Source organism: Sitophilus oryzae, unplaced genomic scaffold (assembly GCF_002938485.1).
Source record: "Sitophilus oryzae breed Bouriz unplaced genomic scaffold, Soryzae_2.0 scaffold_1508_pilon_pilon, whole genome shotgun sequence".
Taxonomy (NCBI): domain Eukaryota; kingdom Metazoa; phylum Arthropoda; class Insecta; order Coleoptera; family Curculionidae; genus Sitophilus; species Sitophilus oryzae.
The window spans coordinates 4,144,388-4,167,409 of record NW_022146179.1 but is presented as its reverse complement, the minus strand read 5'-3'; the positions used below and the strand labels follow the sequence as shown (position 1 = coordinate 4,167,409).

At 31.0% G+C, this 23,022-nt stretch overlaps 1 protein-coding gene across 1 annotated transcript in view; it reads left to right on the top strand.

Moving 5' to 3' along the window:
* The window catches only part of LOC115878416 (cytochrome P450 4g1-like), a 29,762-nt gene extending 10,711 nt beyond the window's left edge, over positions 1 to 19,051 (top strand). The window contains exons 2-12 of the mRNA XM_030894930.1: positions 3,960 to 4,161; positions 6,373 to 6,482; positions 7,559 to 7,649; positions 7,705 to 7,887; positions 9,896 to 9,965; positions 10,025 to 10,151; positions 12,815 to 12,980; positions 13,042 to 13,154; positions 13,210 to 13,450; positions 15,432 to 15,617; positions 18,778 to 19,051. Of these exons, the coding sequence (XP_030750790.1) occupies positions 3,960 to 4,161; positions 6,373 to 6,482; positions 7,559 to 7,649; positions 7,705 to 7,887; positions 9,896 to 9,965; positions 10,025 to 10,151; positions 12,815 to 12,980; positions 13,042 to 13,154; positions 13,210 to 13,450; positions 15,432 to 15,617; positions 18,778 to 18,944 (1,656 nt within the window). The 3' untranslated portion in view covers positions 18,945 to 19,051. The remainder of the gene's footprint in view (positions 1 to 3,959; positions 4,162 to 6,372; positions 6,483 to 7,558; positions 7,650 to 7,704; positions 7,888 to 9,895; positions 9,966 to 10,024; positions 10,152 to 12,814; positions 12,981 to 13,041; positions 13,155 to 13,209; positions 13,451 to 15,431; positions 15,618 to 18,777) is intronic.
* The last annotated feature ends 3,971 nt before the right edge of the window (positions 19,052 to 23,022 follow it).

Below are 23,022 nucleotides of genomic sequence, written 5' to 3'. Positions count from 1 at the left end.
TTGCATTTTTATTTGAATTTTATTAGTTTCAAGTCTTCAAATTTGGTTTGTTCTTAGTTTTTATCATAAAGTACCTATGCTACGCGCGTATTTACCCATATTTTTGATGATCGGGTCTATTCAATAAAATAGATATTATATTAATTTATAAATAATATACAAACGCTAAGCTACTTACTGTAATGGCAATAATGGCACACGCATATCAAAGGTAAATATTATCTTTCCAAAAAATACTACATTAAATATCATCTTCCAAATGGACTATTTATACAATCTTCAATACGGCAGAATTCATTTTTCATTAAATTGGCAATACTGAATGATTACTAAAAATTAATTGCAATTTTTATTATAACTTTTGATGTGCCATTGGAACTAAAATAGAATATTATATACTCAGTTGTCGATTAATAGAATATGATGTTGGCTTTATACAAATCTGTAATATTCGAGTTTTTATCTTTATAAGAGGAAAATTCACGGTTTATTTAATATAGTGCTGTGCATTGGTGGATGTACGAAATTTGTGGATTTACGTGCACTTATTGAGGAACTATTTAATAAATAAAACCACACACATATAACCGAAAAAAAACGTCGTCAAAGACAGCTGGGGAATGACAATCAATGATTATTTTAGCGAGTTCAAGCCCTAAACATCATTTACTTGATCCGTAGTCTTCTATATTTTGTAAAAGCGCTTTTTATAATAGCCCAGTTAGCCTTTATTATTAAAAGGTTATAATTTGCTTTTATTTCAGTAAAAATTATTTTTAAATGGGGAAGTTTAAAATTCGGGAACATAAACAAAAGGTTATCACACACAAACAAATTATGCTTTAAAGGAAAATAGTTCTATATGGGTATTTCGCCACTGCAAGAAAACTAGCAGCTATTAAATTGAAGAATTTGAAAGACATGTTTGAAAAAGTGTAGTTTGAAATGTTAAAAAATATTAAATTAAATCTTAATAATTAATTTGATTCACTTTCACAAAATTTGTATTAAAATTACCGTCTGTCCGTCTGCCCCTCTGTATATACAGGTATTAGATTAAATTTACAAGAAAGAAAATCCAGAAAAGATCCAGTGGTTTTCAAAATTTTAGAAAAAAATATATTTTTTTTTTAAATTTTCGAAGTATAATAACTCAGTTATATTTGACTTATTTGAAAAACGATAAAGAGAAAATATGTTTCTTTTATCGAGATCTACCACCCCTTAAAATACTTGCATTTATTTCTGGGACACCCTGTATATGCTGTCCTTGCCAATTTTCGTATCGCGTCACGGCTTCGAATGTAAATATATTTCAATGATTATTAGTTAATATTTTGTAATATTCGCTGAAATTACACGTCAATATTTTCTAGGTTATCAAAGCCAAATACAAAAAGCATCAAATTATGCTCGACTGCAACCTAATTTCTAAGTTACCATTGAAAGAGGGATTTTACTATATTTTTTGTAGTAACAAGTGCCCCGCAAATTGCTTCAACTTGCAGTAACAAAAGAAAGCGGCCTTTAATAAAAACCAACACATGTTTCCTTGTCTAATTTCGACAACACAAAGAAATAGAATGGTGTGCAGTATTTTTATCCAGCTTTACTCCATTTCTTTGCAATTCTCTTTTCTTACCTTGGAGGTTTCTGTTATTGCTATTGTGCTAAATTGCACTTGTATTTTTTTTAAATTAACGTTCGGATTCGTATTATTTTTATACTAATTTTGTTACCTTTTTCAATTTTAAATTGTCATTACAATAAAACATTAATCTACAATTTGTCTATTTGTTGCAATCTATTTGTAAAAAATATAAAATATTTCACTTAAATTTAAACATTTATTGTTTTGAGCTTTCGTTATTGGCTGAGCTTTCGTTAGAAGTTTCTTCTTCTTCTTCGTCGTCTCTTCATGTCTGAAGAATCGTGACATTATGGCTATGTGCAGCTGGTGATTTTGATCTTCCATCGTTGGCGATCTTCCGCTTCTCGGAGATTTGATTGAAATGGATGACCTGTAATATTTGCTATTTGGTCAAGCCATCTCGATGGTGATCGTCCTCTGGGTCTTCGGCCTTCTACTTTGCCTTAGTGATGGGTTGTTATTTAACTATCTGTTATTTTATAACAATTATTTATAAATAACATAACGCAACCGTTACTACTTCTAAAAAATAACAGATATAAAATAACGACACGTAGAGATCGGCCGCTCGTGGAACGAAAAACGAAGTCGGCGCTCTGCACCGTCACGAAATTCTACGCTGCTCGAAGCAATTCCAAAAGACAACTAGTATGGATGGAAAACATGTTATTTCGTCAACCATCTATACAACCGGTGAGACAACGGAGTGGGGAATGCGCTACGAATGCGAATACGAAGTATACCAAAAAACAAAATAACTAAACATAAGACAATTAGTAAAATATCATAATATATTACTTCTACACAAAATCAAAAATAAATTAATAAAACAAATATTTATTTAAAAACTAACAAACAAATACACACTTAGGAAACTAGATGAAAATAAGACATCGGAACAGCCAAGAGGACTCAAAAAAACTTTCACAAAAACTAACAACAGCAAGTACCACAATATATAATATGTTACCAAAAGAATTAACACAATTAAATTATAAAAATTTCAAGGAAAAACTTAAAAACATGATATTTGAGAAGAGGGTATAAACGTAGACGATATAGACCAATTTTTAAAAAAAAAGAGCAATACCTTCGATACCGCCTGTCCAGAGAAAGTCTTGAAACTGTTGCAGATGAAGAAGGACGGAACCAACAATTGCTACGAAGATAAAGCTTACTAAATAAGTCATAGGTACAATTAAATTTTAACTTGCAATTGCTTATTTCAATTTATTCTAAATATACTAACAACAACAACAAACAACGCTTTATTGTGCAAAAAGCCAAAATATCTTCATCAACAAAGCACTCACAAAACAAACAAAACACAACAAAGTATACAAAAAAATACAATACAACTCATACAATTCAAAAAAAATTAAGTCATTAAATAAGCAAGGTTTAGTACACTCTTTATAATATAGAGAAGTCTAATAGGCCCTCTAGCTAATTTAGGGAGTTCTGACAATGTACTACAATGTTAATATATTATATGTGTTAGTAAATGTTTTTTAGTATAGGCTATATATTATATTTCCTTTTGTGTCATTACTTAATACCTTACCCTTCTAAAGATATATTAATGTAAACAAGGTAGACTTCAACAAGATAAATATAAATTTTAATTAATACCAGTAAACTAGTCTCTTATTATTAATTAAATTGTAGACCCATTTACCTCGTAATTTTTGTTTAAACCATCTAGTCAGTGAAATTAGTACTATTCGGCAAGAGGTTGATTTTCTATATTTTTTTTGAATGTAAGTTATCCACCTTCAATCAAATATTATAAAGAATAAGAATTTTGAAAAACTTATAACAGATAAAAATAAACGTTTTTTTAGCATATATTAATAATTTCTTTTTAAAGATTTCAGTTAAAGTCTCCTTTTTGCTGTCAGGGCTAATCTGGATGGGGTTAGGTTAGGTTAGGTTAGGTCTACTTTGTTTATGCGGAATCCGAACCGCGATCCTCGGCCATATCATGGTCAAAGGTCTACCGACTTAGGAAGTGTCTAAATCAACTCTTACTCACGAGATATCCGATCTCATCCGGCCTCAAACGGGCGTAAATGAACAGTGTGTATCAATAGATTTTACACTTTTCCCTTGAACAACAGCATTATACAGAGTTTCGAACCGGTCACTCGTCCATCCACCAGTATCGCCTTACGTCGCTTAGCTTCGGTGTTCTAATGGATACAGGTGTTTCATCGTAGCTAGACTGTTGCTAAACATCAATCGGTGTAGCAAAAAATAAAAAGTTTTCCCCAAAACAACTAAATCTAATATATTTTTTTTGTTTCAGTCAACAGAACCGGTACCGTTCGCAAATTCCATTTTATCTAATGCCTATCTTACAGCGCTATTTGGTGCTGTAGCTGTACTAGCTATATACCATTTTTGGTTTCAATCCTTACGCTATGTTAAGTTGGCAAGTAAAATACCTGGACCGACGCCTCTACCAGTCGTGGGTAATATATTTATTGCCCTCGGACTTTCACCAAATGGTAAGTTTAGAAAAATTTACAGTTTTTTACTTGTATGTATATTTTATTTTTCTTCCGAACTATACAGCTGCTTGCTACTTCCCTTTGGTAGTATTTAGGATGTTTTTTACAATTGCTACACCCAGTAAATGCAAAAATATTTTATTGATATTTTGGGAAGTTTAGATAAATGGGAATAATATAAACGATGTCGCGTTCTGATACCATTCTTGAGAGAATCAACCGAGAAAATATTATAAATATAGCTAAGCATATACTGGGTGTTGCAGTTTCTATATTACACACTCGATCACACATTATATTTTAAGTAATAAAAATAGAGAACTATTGTTTATGCCAGTGTACAATAATACAACTAAAAAACTACTACAAATAAAAAATATAAATAAACTTTTAGTCACGTGATTCTGACGTGATTAAGCTTGACGGCACAGCGTTGCACTTTTACATATTTTCTTTCAAACAAAATATTTTAAGAAGCAAAAATAAATTAATTATAAATATGTAAACAGTTATTATTTACATCAGCAAAACTCACCTCTTTAGCAGCGCTTAAGGTACGTAAAGGGCCATTGCTACCGCTTCCCCGTTCAACATAATATTCTAATAAGTTTACGATGATTTTCTTGCTACGGCTATTAAGCTATCTTGTATTACTTTGCTGTGTGCAAAGTACATACAGAACATCTTTTAGTAAGAGGTTCAAAAAGAACAATGTTCGACTGCAAGGTCTGTTAGTAATTTTTTTTAAGCTTAATGTATAACGAGATGTATCACAACACAATTCATTTAAACAAACAAAACTTGTGAATTAAACAAAAACAAACAAAACAAAACTAAAGGGAATCCCCAGCGGGAAATTTAGATAATCCAGTTAGTCTACCCGGCGCCGAATATGTCCATGGTTGGCAACAATGAATTTAAAATTCGCTCTCCATTACGTAACTAAAATTTTAATTGCTGGCGCTTATAGATTTCTGTAACATGAACAATTTAAATATATTTTTTTTAAATGTTTTAGATATGCGCATTTACTCGAAAAATATACATAGTATACAGGGTGGTTTGAACTGTATTTCAAAAACTTCGACAGCATATTCTGCAGATAAAAATAGGTAAAAAAGTTCGTATAAATGTATTTCCTAAAATGCTTAGTTTCGGAGATACAGGGTGTAGAAATTTCATTTTTATTTCGATTTTTACCAAATAATTTCAGGAGTAACATCAATATGGGGGTGAAAATTGGTGTCTGGGAGTTTTTTGACATGCGAAATTTCATGTTGAAGTCAACGTGGCTCCTATTTGTAGAAGGCGCCAGCTACATGTGTTTTAACTGTTTTAAAGAGCAATAAGTTTTCGTCCGTACCTGTATAATACTTCATACATTTCCGTGATCTTTTACGTAAAAAATGTCTCTTTGTGAAAATTGCTACGAGCAACCGTTCTCAAGATATTTAGAATGCAAATAGTCAATACACGTCATTATTGACCAAAAAATAAACATTGATTAGATAATTATTTGACTGAAATGATAAATTCGGGAACTTTTTATTTTTTTAAATTAATCATAAATTTTTCTTCGAAAAAATGATGATAAAACAGTTTCTATTGAACTTTTGGCACAAAAACACTGCAAATTTATGATTTCTGTCTAATAACTACTTAGTCAACATGTTTAATTTATGTCAATGATGACAGATATTGATAAATTCGATTCCAAATATCTCAAGAACCATTACTCGTAGCCCCCGACTTTTAGCAAGATACATTATTAAATAACGTTTTGGTAATGGCGTAAATGTATATTTTTTTTACTCAGTAGTTTTATACAGGTATGGACGAAAATTTATTATTCTTCAAACGAGTTAAAAATATGTAGCTGGTGCCCTTTACAAATAGGAGTCATGTTGACATCAAAATCAATTTCTCATGTCAAAAAACTCCCAGACACCAATTTACATCCAAATTTATTGAAATTTGTCATTTCCCGTATTTGGAAAAAATCGAAATAAAAATGAAAATACAATATACACCCTATATCTCCGAAACTAAGCATTTCAGAGCATACATTTATAGGAAATTGTTTACTTATTTTTATTAGCAGAATATGACGCCGAAATTTCCGGAATACAGTTAGGACCACCCTGTACAATACTAATAATTTCAAGATGTCAAATTAACATTCTTATAATTTAATTATTTTTTTTGTAGCTTTTATGAAAAGAGCTTATGAATTGTTTAAACAATACAAAACCGATGTAGCTAAAGCTTACGCTGGTCCATATTTGTACACACTGCTGGCAAATCCTAATGATGTAGAGGTATTTTTAATATGGTAATCGCAAAACAATTTCCGATGCACGTGATCAACTTTGAGTGACAAGCGATGGCGACAGCGCTGCCAGATTGTGATGGATTTATGAGATGAATCTTAATTTAAAAGTGACAAACAATATATTTATTATATCATTTTTTAAATATTTTTACGTTTTATTTTTAATTTAATAACTAATATTTTAGTAATTAATTGATTTATTTGTTTTATAGCTTATTTTTCTTATTACATATTGGCAAAAACTAGACAATTATGAAGATTATTCTAAGCGTTATTATGGGTTATTTATTTATTGATGTATATCTTACAGCGCGCCATAAATGGTAATAGCAAGTAAGAGGGAATGCACAAACTAATAATCACAGAATATAATAAAAACTAAATTAGAAATAACTTTGAAAGTGGTGTAATGTGCTTATCAGTCAAACTTACTTCTCTGACTGCAGTCAAGGGTAATAAAATAAAGGACCTTTATTGTCACGTTCTCGTTCAAAATAGTTTATCAGGGAACCTACAAGCTCTTTGCTTCGACTGTTTAAATGCTTCGGCACATTTTCAACACACAATTTCAAGAAATTCAATACAAAAACTCGAAAATTTAGTTCTGAAATGAACTGTTTGTGTTTTTAAAGTACAATTTAAAAAAAAAAACTATGAAAATAGGCAAAAAAAAACGAGAATTACTCACGAAGATTCAATAACAACACAATATTACACAAAATAATGACTGACATTAGGATAATTGTCAAATAAGAAACGACAACCTTGCTGAAAACGGCGCAATGTGCATGACCAACATAGAAATAATAAAATTCGGTTTAATCTAATTTTTGCAGCTTTAATCTAAACCATCTCTTATAATCATTTGTTCTATAAAGTCAAATGAAGAGCTGCTTGGTATCTTAAATTATACAACAAATTTAAATATTTTTGTCAAAATTTCATTTAATCAGGTTTATAGACTTTATGCCAATGTCGATATGATTGATGATGTGCATCGGAAAATGTTTTGCTATTACAATACCTATTTTTTCTCTTTTCATTTGTAACCTTGTGTTTTAGTTAATTTTAGGGAGTCAACAACATTTAGAAAAATCATGGGAGTACAGATTATTTGAGCCATGGCTGGGCGATGGTCTCTTAATAAGCAAAGGTTCGTTGTGGCTTTTTTAATTTAAAATTTTCTATGTATATTAACTATATCGTAGGCGAGAGATGGCGGAGTCACAGAAAAATGATAGCCCCAACGTTCCACTCATCAATATTAAAATCTTTTTTCCCGGTTTTCAATAAAAATGCTAACCGACTGCTGGAAAAATTGGAAAAGGAAAAAGGGAAACTGTTTGATTGTCACGATTACATGAGTGGTGCTACAGTGGACACGCTTCTAGGTATAAAAATGGAGAAAATGGAAAAATGCATTATCTCGTTATAGCATTTTAGGTTTATTTGGAATAAAAAACAGTGTTTTTCATTCAAATATGCATCTATCGCACATATTTGAAAAAAAATCTTCTCATTCAAAAAAAGTTTTAATGAACCACAACATTTTCGTTAAAACAATTTTTAACAGTACAGGAAAGAAAAAAACTGTACTAAATATTGTAATAATAATTTTTAGCATGTATAAATTAAAAAATTATCACTTATAATATCACAAAAGCTTAAATTATTTTCGGAAATTTTTTTGAGGGCACGAATAATTTTCCTAAAATATTCGTGCCCGAAAGAAAATTTCCAGGAATAATTTAAGCTTGCGTGGTATTCGGTAAGAAAATTTCACACCTAAATTTGAAAAAAAAATATTAATCCAACATGACATTTTAAAATAATTTCAATTTGTTAAGTTGGCCAAGGTATTGATGTTTTTGACATATTATGTGTTTTGTCATTTTAACTATTTTTTAATTTTTTTTTTATATCTAACATATTTCCTTAAATAAAATATATTACCAACCTTAGTTACATCAAATGCTAAAACTCAAATGGGTAATATTTCAATATATAGACATTGTAGTTCATTCACATTATGATTGTAGATCTTATGTTATATTACCTTTTCAACTGTCAAAAAATTTCCACTAAAGTTTCTTGGCGCCTCGAAAAAATTTCCGGAAATTTTTTCAGTTGCCATGGTAACTAGTCAACATTAAAGCATGTTATTGGTTGAAAAGTAGAGGTGTGAAATTTTCTCTTAAAAAATCACCTAACTTAAGACAAATAAATAATAATAAATAATTTAAATATAATTAACTTACACTCATTGTTCATAAATTTGATTAGTAGATATACTCTTTATCTCCATAAATTAGTTATATACTTTACCATTTTTAGTGTCCTCTAATTATTTTTATTTTTATTTTCTTGATTTATTTCCTTGTTTTTATTTTTATTTGCAACCTAAAAAGCTGAAAATAAATTAAACTGCGTCTTTTTGATGTGTAGATTTTCTCTGGACTTGTTCAACTCATATTTATTAATTTCTCTAAGAATATTTTTTCTAAACCTTTTCTTTACTAGTCTATAAGTCCAAACTATGCCAGTTACCATTGCTGCTGCTATTTTAATTACTTATTTTGTTTTGCTTCTTTGCTTTTCATATGCGTAGCCCATATTTATAAAATCTTCATAATTTCTTTACAATATGCTGCCTCCTTTTGCTCCTGTTTTCTGTTTTGGCAAGATGTGTAATACTTTTATAATGTATTGTTAGAGATGATATCTTTATTAATGTCGTTGATAACAGGCATTGACCGATAAACGGGTTATTGGTTCTGCTGGGTATGCAATGGTTGCTTATTTCCTATTGCTACATAGATGTAACATACCTACAATTAATATTATATACAGGGTGGTTTATACCATCATATTACAAGACATTTTCTATTTTAAAATCAATTCAAAGCAATCAAATTCGTATTAAGATTGGAAACAAAAACTAGAGATGCGCGAAAAAACGGTTGATGTCAAAGCAATCAACCCCATTCTTGAAAATTTGTATCGATTATTGATAGTCAGTTATTATTTATTATAGGTAGCGACTAGAGTAGCTTTATGTTTTTTGTTAAATATAATGTAAAATATTTGTGTTTAAATATTATTGTTTCTGAAATTTTATAATGAATAAATCACCGTAATTATGGAGATGATTCAGTGTCCTTAACAATTTCTCAACTTCTATCAACGTGCTTTTACCGACAATGATAACATAATACACCATGACTTTGAGTGTGATATTTCTAAGTGTGATTCTCACTAGTGACTGCTAATAGTTATTAGTTTAAAAGTCGACAAATTTCTTTAAAATACGATATCACTGTAACTGTTAAAATTTACTGGATATCCCTTTTTTACAGTAACAGATACATAAATTAATTAAAAACTAATTTTAAATTTTAGAAACTGCAATGGGTGTAGAAAAAACTGATAAAGATAATACTGGATTTGCATATGCCAAAGCAGTAATGGAGTATGTAAACATTTTCGTACTATTTATATAATATAGGTTTACTACTTTAAACTTTTCAGCATGTGCAATATTCTACATATCAGACATTATAAAGTTTGGTTAAGGCCAGAATTCATTTTCAAATGGACTAAAATGGCAGGAATACAGTCGAGCTTACTAAATTTAATTCATAGCTTAACTAGAGAAGTAAGTAAAGAAATGGATTTATTTTATAAGACAAAACATACTTTTGAAGCGAATTTATCTATTGTTTTGTAATATCATATGATTTTTTGACTTGTGTATATACAGCTGTATTCACCATTGTCGTTTCAAACAAGAAATCTTTTAGAACAAAATCATTAATATATCGCCACACCTTAAAACAACTCAAAGTGTTTATTTCATACAAAAACTACTGTTCTAATAAGACCATCGCTCTCTTGGTCTTGAAAAGTCTTGGTATTCCAAGATCCAGTCCTGGTCTTGCAGAGACCAGTCTTTGTCTTGGTCTTGCTGCAAGACTCTTGTATGTCATGTATGAATAAGTATACAGGGTTGTTCACCACATACGACACGGAGTATTGTAGCTAAACGATGAGATCTTTACAAATTGTAAGTTTTGGGTTCGATGAAGGACTTTAGAGGTACAATTTAAAAATTATTTTACATGATACAGAGTGTCCCAAATAAGTAAAAAATATCTAAGTTGTATTTTTTTAAATGGAACACCCTGTATATTATTACATTTTTAGTTTCTACGATTAAAATAAAGGTAAATTTGATTAAGGTTTATGATACTTAAACCTTACCGTTTTTGAAATATTTTCAATTTTGTGAAATTGCAGTAAAAATTTTAAGGCTTCATTTCTCCAAGGGTATCAAAATTTTTAATACTAAATATTTACTGAAGTTTATTTATTGATCAGTTATTGTGTTGCAATAATAAAAATAATACTACCTTATACAGAGTGTCTAAAAATTTATTTTAAATAATTATTAGCTTCAAACGGCAATAACTTGTTTAATTTAAATGGAACGCCCTGTATATTTTAGGAGAATCAGATGCACAATTTAATTGTCTATCAAATTGTGTTATACCATTTTTTACCTATCCCTTCAAGTTTTCGTAGAAAATGCATTTTCTTATAATTTAGACCTCATTTATCAATATCATCATAATCAATCATACCTATGGAATATTGACATTTGAGATTGTTTTTAAAGATGTACCAAATTTTTAAAGAGTACAGATACTAATATTGTCGATATAATTCGTTTATTTCATTAAAAAAAATTAAAAAAACTGTTTAAATATTTGTTAAAGAGGACCAATTAATATGATTCCAGTATTCAAACTACATGAACTGACTGTTTGCGTTGATTAATAATAATTGCTACAAATACTAAAAAACTGAATTTTGTATGGGTATTAGACAGTGTGATAAAAAGTAACACCTTAAAAATGATATTTCATTTTTTAATAAATGCTTATTTGTAACAACAGAGACTTTAATTGTGATAACTTATTATTATATTGATTTCTGACTCAAATCCACATTTATTTAGAATAATTTATTAACGAACACAATTAAGTATGTAATTAATTAGTATATGGGCGGAAATAATGGTGTTATATTTAATTAATGGTATACCCTTTTATAAAGATTTAAATAGTTTTCTTTTTGCATACAAATGGGCTAGTAATATTATCGTTTTGCTAAAAACGATAATATTACTAGCCTGTACATTTTGTACATTTGTTGCTTTAAAAACAATTTCAAATGTCAATATTCCATGGGTATATCGATAAATGAGGTCTAAATTATAAGAAAATGCATTTTCTACGAAAACTTGTAGGGATAGGTAAAAAATGGTATAACACAATTTGATAGACAATTAAATTGTGCATCTGATTCTCCTAAAATATACAGGGCGTTCCATTTAAATTAAACAAGTTATTGCCGTTTGAAGCTAATAATTATTTAAAATAAATTTTTAGACACTCTGTATAAGGTAGTATTATTTTTATTATTGCAACACAATAACTGATCAATAAATAAACTTCAGTAAATATTTAGTATTAAAAATTTTGATACCCTTGGAGAAATGAAGCCTTAAAATTTTTACTGCAATTACACAAAATTGAAAATATTTCAAAAACGGTAAGGTTTAAGTATAATAAACCTTCATCAAATTTACCTTTATTTTAATCGTAGAAACTAAAAATGTAATAATATACAGGGTGTTCCATTTAAAAAAATACAACTTTGATATTTTTTACTTATTTGGGATACTCTGTATCTTGTAAAATTATTTTTAAATTGTACCTCTAATAGTCCTACATCGAACCCAAAACTTGAAATTTGTAAAAATATAATGGTTTAGCTCCAATACTCCGTGTCGTATGTGGTGAACAACCCTGTATAAGTATCTCTTGTATGAATAAGATTCAAGAGTACGCCGCACACCACGATTATCGTAAATTCTTCGAGGCTGTAGAAGCATACGGTCCAACACAGAAGGTAAGTTGCCCAATCAAGGCACAAAATGGTAAACTTCTAAAAGAGGAAAAGCAAATCAGAAACCGCTGAAAAGAGCATTACAGCCATATATATCCTTAACCAAGAAAACAACCAACAATTAGATATCCCAATAACATAACAGGAAATAAAGGCTTCCATAAAACAGTTTGAAAACAACAAATCAGCCGACCGTGATCAGCAGAACACTTTAGATAATTAAAGATACAACTAAGATTGAAAAAGGGACGTTCATAATGACTTGGAAATGAAGATACACAATTTGTTTCTAAGCCATCTCTGACACAGTTTTTATTCGATCTATGATTTTATTTACTTTTACTATAGGTTATTAAACGGAAAAAAATAGACTACTACGAAAGGGTGTCCAAAGGTGAACAAAGCTTATATAAGGAGGCTGTGAAAGAGGAAGAGAAAGCTTTGAAAAATAAGAACACAGAAAATTATAAATACATTCACGACGACTTGGAAGATATAGAAGAGAACGACATTGGTATTACCATGAAAAAAAGACAATATCAAATTAAATATTAAACAAACATCTATTATTTTAGGAGAAAAGAAAAGATTAGCTTTCCTAGATTTCATGATCGAAGCCAGTCAGACATCAGGGAACAAATTGTCAGATGAAGATATTAAGGAGGAAGTTGACACCATTATGTTTGAAGTATTTGTTTTTTATTTCATTTGGTAAATTCAATATTAATATTTTTTTCTTTAAGGGACATGACACCACTGCTGCTGCATCAAGCTTTGTCCTCTGTCTTCTTGGAGTTCACAAAAATATTCAAAAAGAATGCATAAAAGAATTAAAAGAGATTTACCATGATAATTGGGAGAGACCTATTACGTTTGCTGACACCCTCCAAATGAAGTACCTCGAAAGAGTCATTATGGAGACTTTAAGGTTGTATCCACCAGTACCTATAATTGCTAGAAAAGTACACCAGGATGTAAAGTTAGGTAAAAAATATATTTTATTTTTGTATGTACCGGATGGCCAACTAAGAATGGACCTCGGATAGCTTAGAAACTGGTTTTTGTATAACTTTAACAAAAAAAGTAAATAAATTGATCAAGAGAAATCGCTGAAATGTATTCTTAATTACGAAAAATGTCAGATAGTTAGCATCTGTTATGGAAAATCAGAAAACTGGATTTTTTCATAAATATGCTCGTAAAGATATATTTTAAATATTGGAATTTTAATTAATGGGGAAATTATAATTTGTATATCTACTTCTTGGTGAAGTTTTGTAAACTTTATCTTTAATATATCTTCATAAAAATATTCCAGACTAGATAAATCAGTAGCATTAAATCATTCTATTAATTGGTACATACACTGCATTCACGAATTAATAGAATCATATCAATTCTCTCTGCTATAGGATTATTTTCATTTTCAGAAAATTTCCGAAATTTTTTTTTATTTCAACTGATACAATAACTACATTTGTTAAGGTTGAACTAATTTGACAGTTATGTTGAAGTGACGTCAGGCATATCACAGCTACCCAGATTTAATCAAATAATAAAGGTCTACTGACACTAAATCATAAAAATGAGAGTATCTAAGAAAATATTTGTCTGAGGGGTTTTAAACCATAGTAATATTTTAAATAGTTAGTTATAATGGCTATTTTAACTATACAGGGTGGTCCGAACTGTATGCCGAAAACATCGGCAGTATCTTCTGCAGATAAAAATAAATAAAAAAGTTCATATAAATGTATGTCTTAAAATGCTTAGTTTCAGAGATACAGGGTGTAGAAATTTCATTTTTATTTTGATTTTTTCCTAATAATTTCTGAACTAACGTCAATATTTGTATGAAAATTGGTGTCTCGGATTTTTTTGACATGAGAAATTTGATTTTGATGTCAATATGACTCCTAATTGTAGAAATAGTCAATACATGACATTATTGACAAAAGATAAAACGTTGAGTAAATATAGTTATTTGACTGAAATAATAAATTTGGGAAATTTTTATTTTTTTATATTAATTATAAATTTTTCTGCGAAAAAATTATGATAAAATAGTTTCTGTTGAATATTTGACACAAGAACAATTCAAATTTATGATTTTAATCTAATAATTATTTAGGTTAATTTATGTTTAATTTATGTCAATGATGACAGGTATTGATAATTTCGATTCCAAATATCTCGAAAACCATTACTCGTAACGATTTTTACCAAGATACCTTTTTTACGTAAAAAACATCGTAAATCTATTTTTTTTACTTAGTAGTTTTATACAGGCACAGACGAAAAGTTATTACTCTTCAAAACAGTTAAAAAAGAGATAGGCGGCGTTCCTACAAGTAGGGGTCACATTGACATCGAAATCAAATTTCTCATATTAAAAAACCCTCAGATATTAATTTTCGTTCAAATACCGAATTTAGTTCAGAAATTATTAGGAAAAAATCGAAATAAAAATCTTCTACACCCTGTATCTACGAAACTAAGATTTTCGGACATAATTTATACGAACTTTTTTACTTATTTTTATGTCCAGAATATGCACCGAAATTTCCGGAATTCAGTTCGGACCACCCTGTTTATTAAGATATACTAGGCGAACTCCAATTTATGTAGCTTTTATTGAAATTTAAAATATATTCTTTATTTTCGCAAAATTTGATATATCTCAACAACCTTACATTTTAAGCATTAAATCTGTGTATTATATTACAAAAAAAAGATAATTTTGATTTGTAACTTTTTTGGGACATCCTTTTGCGAAATACTTTAAATTAACTTACATGCTCATAAAATTTAATTTCAATACAAGCTGTCATTCTCCTTGAAAGCTTTGGCCACAGTTTTATTGACAAAAACCGTTAAAATTTGTATTTAGATGAATGTTCCAGTTCATAAACCAAAAAATAAATAAAGTCTTTAACACTGTAACTGTATATCATAACATTTTTAGTAAGCGCTGATTATACAATTCCGGCTGGTACTAGTGTGGTAGTATCCCAATACGTTACTCACAGACATCCCCAATTTTGGAAAGAACCAGAAGTATTTAATCCAGACAACTTTTTGCCGGAAAACTGTGCAAACAGGCATTACTACTCATACTTTCCTTTTAGCGCTGGCCCTAGGAGTTGCGTGGGTAAGTCTAAAACTTTATCGACTACAAACAAAAATAAGTTAACTAAAGTTGTTAATTTCTTTTTGTTATGCCTTAAAATGTCAACGGGCTATCAAGATGTTTTCCAGGTTTTCGCTTATTCACTTAGAAAAGCCACTTGACTTTTCCTAGTTGTGGCACTTTTTCATGTTTGGTCAATATTTGGACGGAGAATGACACAATATTTAACGATCATATCAAAATTAAATATAATTAGGAACTTAGGAAGACAAATTGCTTTTTTAAAATATCTACTAAATAAATCCTTTTCTGATATCTAAGTGGCTCGACGTTGACATAAATAAAATTAAGGCTGTACTTAAACTGCCGTTAAACGGTAGCTTACTAAAATGCCGTTAATAGGTATGACGTCGTTGATGTGACGCACTTTACGGCTTTATGAAATATAGGAATTTTATAAGGACTAACCAACGCTATCCACCCCACCAAATAACCAACTTAACCAACGTAACTAACCTCGACACTAATAAAAAATTTAAAAAACAAATATAAATTAGTAAAAATCAACCAACCCCACCAAATAACCAACTAACCAATGAATTAACACCCTCCAGATAACCACGCTAACCAACCCGCCAAATAACTAAACCAATCCAACCAAAAAGAGTGAAACCAATGCAATAAGATCACGCTATAAGCAAAAAAAATATAAAAAAGTCTTGGTCGACGTGAGATTTGAACCACGGACCATTCGCTTACGAAGCGATAGCCTCAGCCACTGACCCACAGGAGCTCTTGCAAAATGCTTAAGGCGCATTACTTTGCGCCGACATGAAAGACGTCACAATATCTATTAACGGCATTTTAGTAGGCTACCGTTTAACGGCTGTTTAAGTACATCGTAAAATTAAAGCATGGATATCTCACATCATTTTGCACCAAATTTAAATTTATGTCAATATTGCCAATGTTTCCTCGAGTAAATAAAATAGTATCCAAAACATGCATAAGCGGATGTAGAATGTAGAATGAGTGAGTGAGTGAGTGGGGGATTAATTACTGCGACCTTAAAGATTTATTGTACCCCCCTTCCTTGAGTTATAACTCATCACACAGTCTATAACCCATCATACCCCTGTTTTAGAAGAGACAGGGTATTTGCAATCCTCCTCTGACTACAGATGTTCTTCCTCCGAGGGTACATACCCTTCCACGGTGCCCTCTACAGTCGAGGAGCTTGCCTCCGGCTGAGGCACCCGTGAAGTGTAAGCTGGAGGATCTGTCTCCATTTTCTCCACCTCTTTAACTTGGTCTCTCCTTAGACCTGATACCGGTGTTCTCTATAATAGAGGATATGTCCCTCTTTCTCTATTGCCTCCTTGGATTTGAGGAAACCTAACCATGACCCTAGGATATAGCTTTGAATAAGAAGACTAAGGAAGGAGCATAATGCTATCCATGTATTCATGCATGGTGGGCGGAAAAAGCACTCTAGGGTGGGGATCCTTGACAGTTCTGTTTGACGATTCATTTGACACATTTGAATTTGATTTGAAATTTTGTGGATTTGTCAGTCTTTACGGAGCTTATTTTATGTTATTTATTATTTATTCTACTACTGATAGTTGTTTGAAGGTAGTAAATCTAGATGGAAATTGTGGCAGAACTTAAATTAACAGTGACACTATCGCGATTTATCGAAAAAGACTCTAAAATAGTTGGTTGTGTAGCGTGCGGTAGATCTCGGCAAAAATTGAGTGAAATAATGGAACAACTTTTCGCTAGTAAGTGACTATATAATATACATACGTGTAGTAAACCGATCATTTATGAAATTCACTTAAATGAACTAAATTATATATTTTTCTTGCATTTTAGCTTTTATTTATTACTTGTCAAAGATTAGATGTCAAAGAATTTAACTTACCTGCTTCAGTAGCGTATCGGATATTTGTGTTAATAAATACTTATTATAACTTATCTATTTTTATTAGAATTATATATTTTTATAACAATTTTAATAACTACCAACATTTATTCACAACGTAAAATAAAACAACAAATTATTGAGTCTACCCCACGTCTACCCTACATCAGAGCTTTACATTTTTTAAATAAAATTAGAACGACACTGATAAACCGGAACTTAAGTCGGCCATATTTGAGGCCCATCGCGGTGTACCTAAGATTTTTGATATGCTTCTTCCTTAGTCTTCTTATTCAAAGCTATATAGAGATAAGGATAGTTCGATTCCTATCTTCGAGCACTGTCAGTTTTTTTACGTCATCTAGGGACCGAGTTGAAGTTCGCGCTACAGATTTTAGACAGTGACGGTTGTTATTTTTGCGTTTGATGGACGAGCGCACAGTGCGACGGAAGATAAATCTAGCGGGACAAAACAGTTTGGTTATAAATAAGCCAAAAAATGTGTACCGATAAGAATAAATAGTAGAAATTCCAATTGATATAAAAATGCATGAATATTCTTTGTATTTCAATACATTTTTATCAACCAAATTTGATCGTTTTCTGGTCAGCAAGACAGAGGTCATACGAAAACAAAATATTTATAAGTGCTTATACATTTTATTCCACAGCCAAATTATGTTGAAGATTGCCAAAGGTATGTACTTTTATACTGTACGTACATTATTTGTTAAAATCCTTCGTGCCTTTGTTCTGCAGATACCAAACTTTTTTTCAAATATTGATATATTGAATGATGTAGATCTTTAGAATTACCAATAATTGGCCTTGTTATTACGGTGGTTACGCTACGACGGCGACGATTTGACGCGATCGAACAGTCCTTTAGAATATACATATACAGTCCTTGACCATGACCGTCCTCCCTCGAGTTGATGACTCGCCAACTCGATGGCATTACATTGAAATTCTGACCCTGGATAAGGCTCAGCAGGTAGGTGGTGTCTTTCCCCTTGCTCCTCGGCAGAAAGACCTTGATGGCCCTCCTTTAGGGATGTTTTCTCTCTTCACTGCAACCAGTTCCGGCCCTTGCCAATTTTTAAGCTTATGTGCGATTTTCACCAACCTGACATTGACTAGCGAACGTTCCTGTTACAAAGCGTTACATAACAACAATGTTTATAGAATTATGTATATATTTTTTTAAAGTTTAGAAAAATACAATTCTATCATAATTACATAATTTACTTTCAGGTCGCAAATACGCCATGCTGAAGCTGAAAGTAATATTGGCCAGTGTTTTAAGAAAATTCGAAATCACGTCTCCCCAAGTTGAAGCCGACTTTCAGCTTCAATCCGATATCATTTTGAAGAGGACCGACGGATTCAAAATTAGAATTCAAGACAGAATAATGGCATAAGATAATTTAGAGTTTAAATTATTATTACTTTAGTTAAAATTGACTGTGTATACATTGTGCGTAGAATAAATTTAATTTAAAACTAATAAAACACTACAAGATTTCTAGTTTTTGTCTTAATGGATAATTAAAATAGTATAAGCATTCTTTTATTTTAGTAGAAAAGGAAAATCATCCTTCCAGTATTCACGCCGTTATACAGGGTGGCGCGAATTGTATTCGAAAAACTTCGGCAGGATATTCTACAGAAAAAAAATGAGCAATAAGTTCATAGTAGAATGAATTAGAATGAATGAGTGGGAGGGGGGTTAATCACTGCGACCTTACAGATCCATTGTGTCCCCCTTTCTTGAGTCATAACTCATCATACAGTCCCAGGGCTTTGACAAAAGCCAGTATCTGGGACGGTTTTATAGAGGATAGTTCTCCATCTCCAATATCAGTCGTACCAAAATTCATGGCACGAATGGTTGTCGTCTCGGCACACTTAGTGATGAGGTGTACTGGTGTTTCCCCATCTTCCCCACAAAATCTGCATTCGCCGTTTCTTCTTAGTTTCAATCTACTGAGGTGTTCATTGAGGAGACAGTGTCCCGTGTTCATTGAGGAGACAGTGTTAAAAACCCCGTGACAATCCGAAGATTGTTCTTACTTAAACCCAGGAAGATCTGTGATTTTTCTTGATCATAAGCCCTCAGAAACTTCTTCGAGTGTCTTATACCGTTGCAAGATTTCCATTCCAGGTTGCGGATGGAATATTCCAAGTTCTTGAGTTCCGCCTTGAGTTGGTTACCACTTGGAAAGCAGAACGGTTCTGGTCCAGTTAGCGGAGTGTTCGCTCCTTTCCTAGCTAGATTATTTGCTTTTTCATTGCCTTCTATCCCTTGGTGAGCAAGCACCCAGAGTAGGAGGACTTTGTTTTCTTTGCCTAATTCATTCAGCTTCAAGTTTGTAGTAAATGTATGTTCTAAAATGTTAAGTTTTGGAGAAACAGGGTGGAACATGTGGTCAATAATTTAAAAATATATGAAGTGCCCAAATTTACCATTTCAGGCAAATAACTATCTAATCAACATGTTTATTTTTTTGTCAATAATGGCACGTATTAAGTTATCCCATTCTAAATCTCTCTCTCTCTGTCTTTATTCCAACAAGAGGAATGTAGTGGTCAGGTGATGTGTGAGGTTTGTCTCCATAATTCCCTGTCTTGTGCTTCATCTACAAGCGTGTGCAGTGGCTTGTGGGTGATCTTTAATAGCTGGTCTATCCATCAGGAGGGCGAGCGGCCTCTTGGTCTTCTTCCCGGAACCTTGCTCTGTATAATGAGCTTTTCCATACAGTCAGCATCCCTCCTCATAACGTGACCGAAATATTTAAGTATACGTGACTGTATAGAAGTTGAGAGGCGTTCTGTGATGTTCAGTTCTTGGATTATGGATTCATCCATTCTAAATATCTAGTGATTTTTACCAAAAGCCCTTTTTTACCTAGAAAATTACGAAAATGTAGTTGATTCAGTAGTTTTATACAGGTACGGACAAAAATTATTATTGTTCGAGACAGTTAAAAAACATGTAGGTGAGGCCCACTACAAGTAGAAGTCCTATTGATATCGAAATCAAATTTCTTATGTCAAAAAACACTCTGACGCAAATTATTAATACCTCCAAATACCTGCTATGCTTATACTGCATTATTTGAAAAAAAAAGCGAAATAAAAATGAAAGTTCTACACTCTGTATCTCCGAAACTAAGAATTTTAGAACATAAATTTATACGAATTTTTTACCTTATTTGTATTTGCAGAATATGCTGACGAAGTTTTACGAATACAATTCGAGACCACTCTGTAGATATTTTTTTAAATTTTCTGCCTAAACAGTTCGATAAAACGAGACAAAAGTTATAGAGATAAGGAAAATTAATTTTTGATTTAAAGAAGTTACAATCAACATTAATAAAAACTGCAAATTTTAAAAGAAAACATTAGATATGATCAAAGATATGATACATTTAAATTTTATCAGCCGCTGCTTGGAGTATAATGTATAAAGAATGTAAAAAAATAGTGTATCTAACTTTGGTGGGTAATTCTATAGATAAAAAAACACTATGAACGTATGCCATAAGATTCTTCAGGAAGAAGTTACAGCACTCGGAAGATTATATAAGAATAATATGTTTCGTTTATTTTTAAGAACATTGAAAATCCTTTTTTTTTTCCTGAAATTTGGTACTCTTATACACATTTTAATACCACAGGGAATGGCGATTCTGAAAAATTCTTTAACAGCCCTGAAAAGGCACTTTCCGTTAGGGTTGAAAGTACTACCGGTGGTACTTCGATGCATCGAAACTTTTAAACGCAAATATCTTGAAAATCGTTCACCGTTTTGAACTAAACGGAGCACATTTTTTACATAAAAAAGTCTTAGCTATAATTCTCATTTGTTGAAATGACTGTATCTACACACACCGGAAAAATCTAGGGATATCATTTTATTAAAGTTAAAAATATATGTTTTGCATAAACAACCACATATTTGTAGGCCGATTCTTTCTACTTCGATTGAAACGAAGTAGTCACACTAGTTATTTCTAAATTTGGGATATTTGCAGAAGTGTTTGTGCATTTTTTGTCAAATGTATAAAAAGCACCTAGCATCAATTGTTCGAATTTAACCTGTACTGGCTGTGTTTTTATGATAACTGGTCAGAATTCATTCAAATAACTCTGTTTAGTATTAAAAGACATTATGGAGCGTAGACATCTTAACAGAGACGAAATGCTATGGGCCATGGGTATGCTCGAAGCTGGAATGCGCCAAATCGACGTAGCTCTTAAATACGAGCATTAAATACAACGCAAAGTGTAATATCACGATTAAGTGCACGCTACACAGTGCTTCGAACATATGGCTCTAGAGGACAAAAATGCAAAACTTCTCTTTTATTGTAGGCAATTTATTCAAACTAGGTTTATTTGACACAAATGATGAGTACTCTCATTGTACTAAATGATGATGTTCTTAGTCCCACGTTTATGAAAAAAAATCTTATAAATAATAAAAATGTTGGAGCTGTGTTCCATCTAAGGAAATAATAATTTATAGTATGAAAACGGTGTAAGTATTAAATAAATCCCTGTGATAAAAAAGAATTCGAATAACATTAGAACATGATTCCTACAATATAAACCTAATATAAGATAAAAATGTTTTTCTTTAATGAAAAAGAAACATTAATGTTATATTTAATTAAAAAAAGACTTAAGATACTATAAATTTACTTTAGGACAACAAAATGCATAGATCGTAACTACTCCGATTCAGAAGAATCATTGCTGACAGAACCTTCCAAATTTATAGTATCCAAATCACAGGTAGATGAAATATCCTAACATATAAGATATCTCTGTACATCATTTTCTAATATCCTACTTTTTCGCGTTGTTACTGTTCTTGGTATGACGGGTTCGGATGTTAATAGTTACCTCTTTAATAGACCATATCCATATATTATTTTTTCGTTTTCTTGGGTATGAGGTTTTATAATAAATTGAAAGATGGAAACATTTTTTATGCCACATTTCGCTCCAACATAGTGGGCTCAGGCACAAGTGGTTATCAAATTGTACTGGAAAGTTCATCAATATCTAATAAAGAATACATTTTTTGAAATATAAATAATTTTGAGTTCTTGTCCTTATGATTAAGCCAAGTATTAACCAGATCGGCATTGCTTATCAATTTTACTCCATCTGGAAAGTATTAAAAAATAAAGTTCGTCGCAAGCGGACGCAGGTGAACTATACAAAAATTAAAAGTGTATGAATATGGCAACAAAAATATTCAATAAATACGATATGTTTTGATATGTTTTTTTTAATGACTTTTTGAAGTTTGAAAACGTAAAATTTTAATACCCATTTAAGAATCATCTTAAATAATAAATAAAAACTAAACAATCACGAACTTGTTTAGAAATAAATTTAAAGTACATACCTTGTTTAACAATATCCATAGTGGCTTTCAATTAAGTACGTACCGTTTAACTCCATATACAGAACTACTATGAA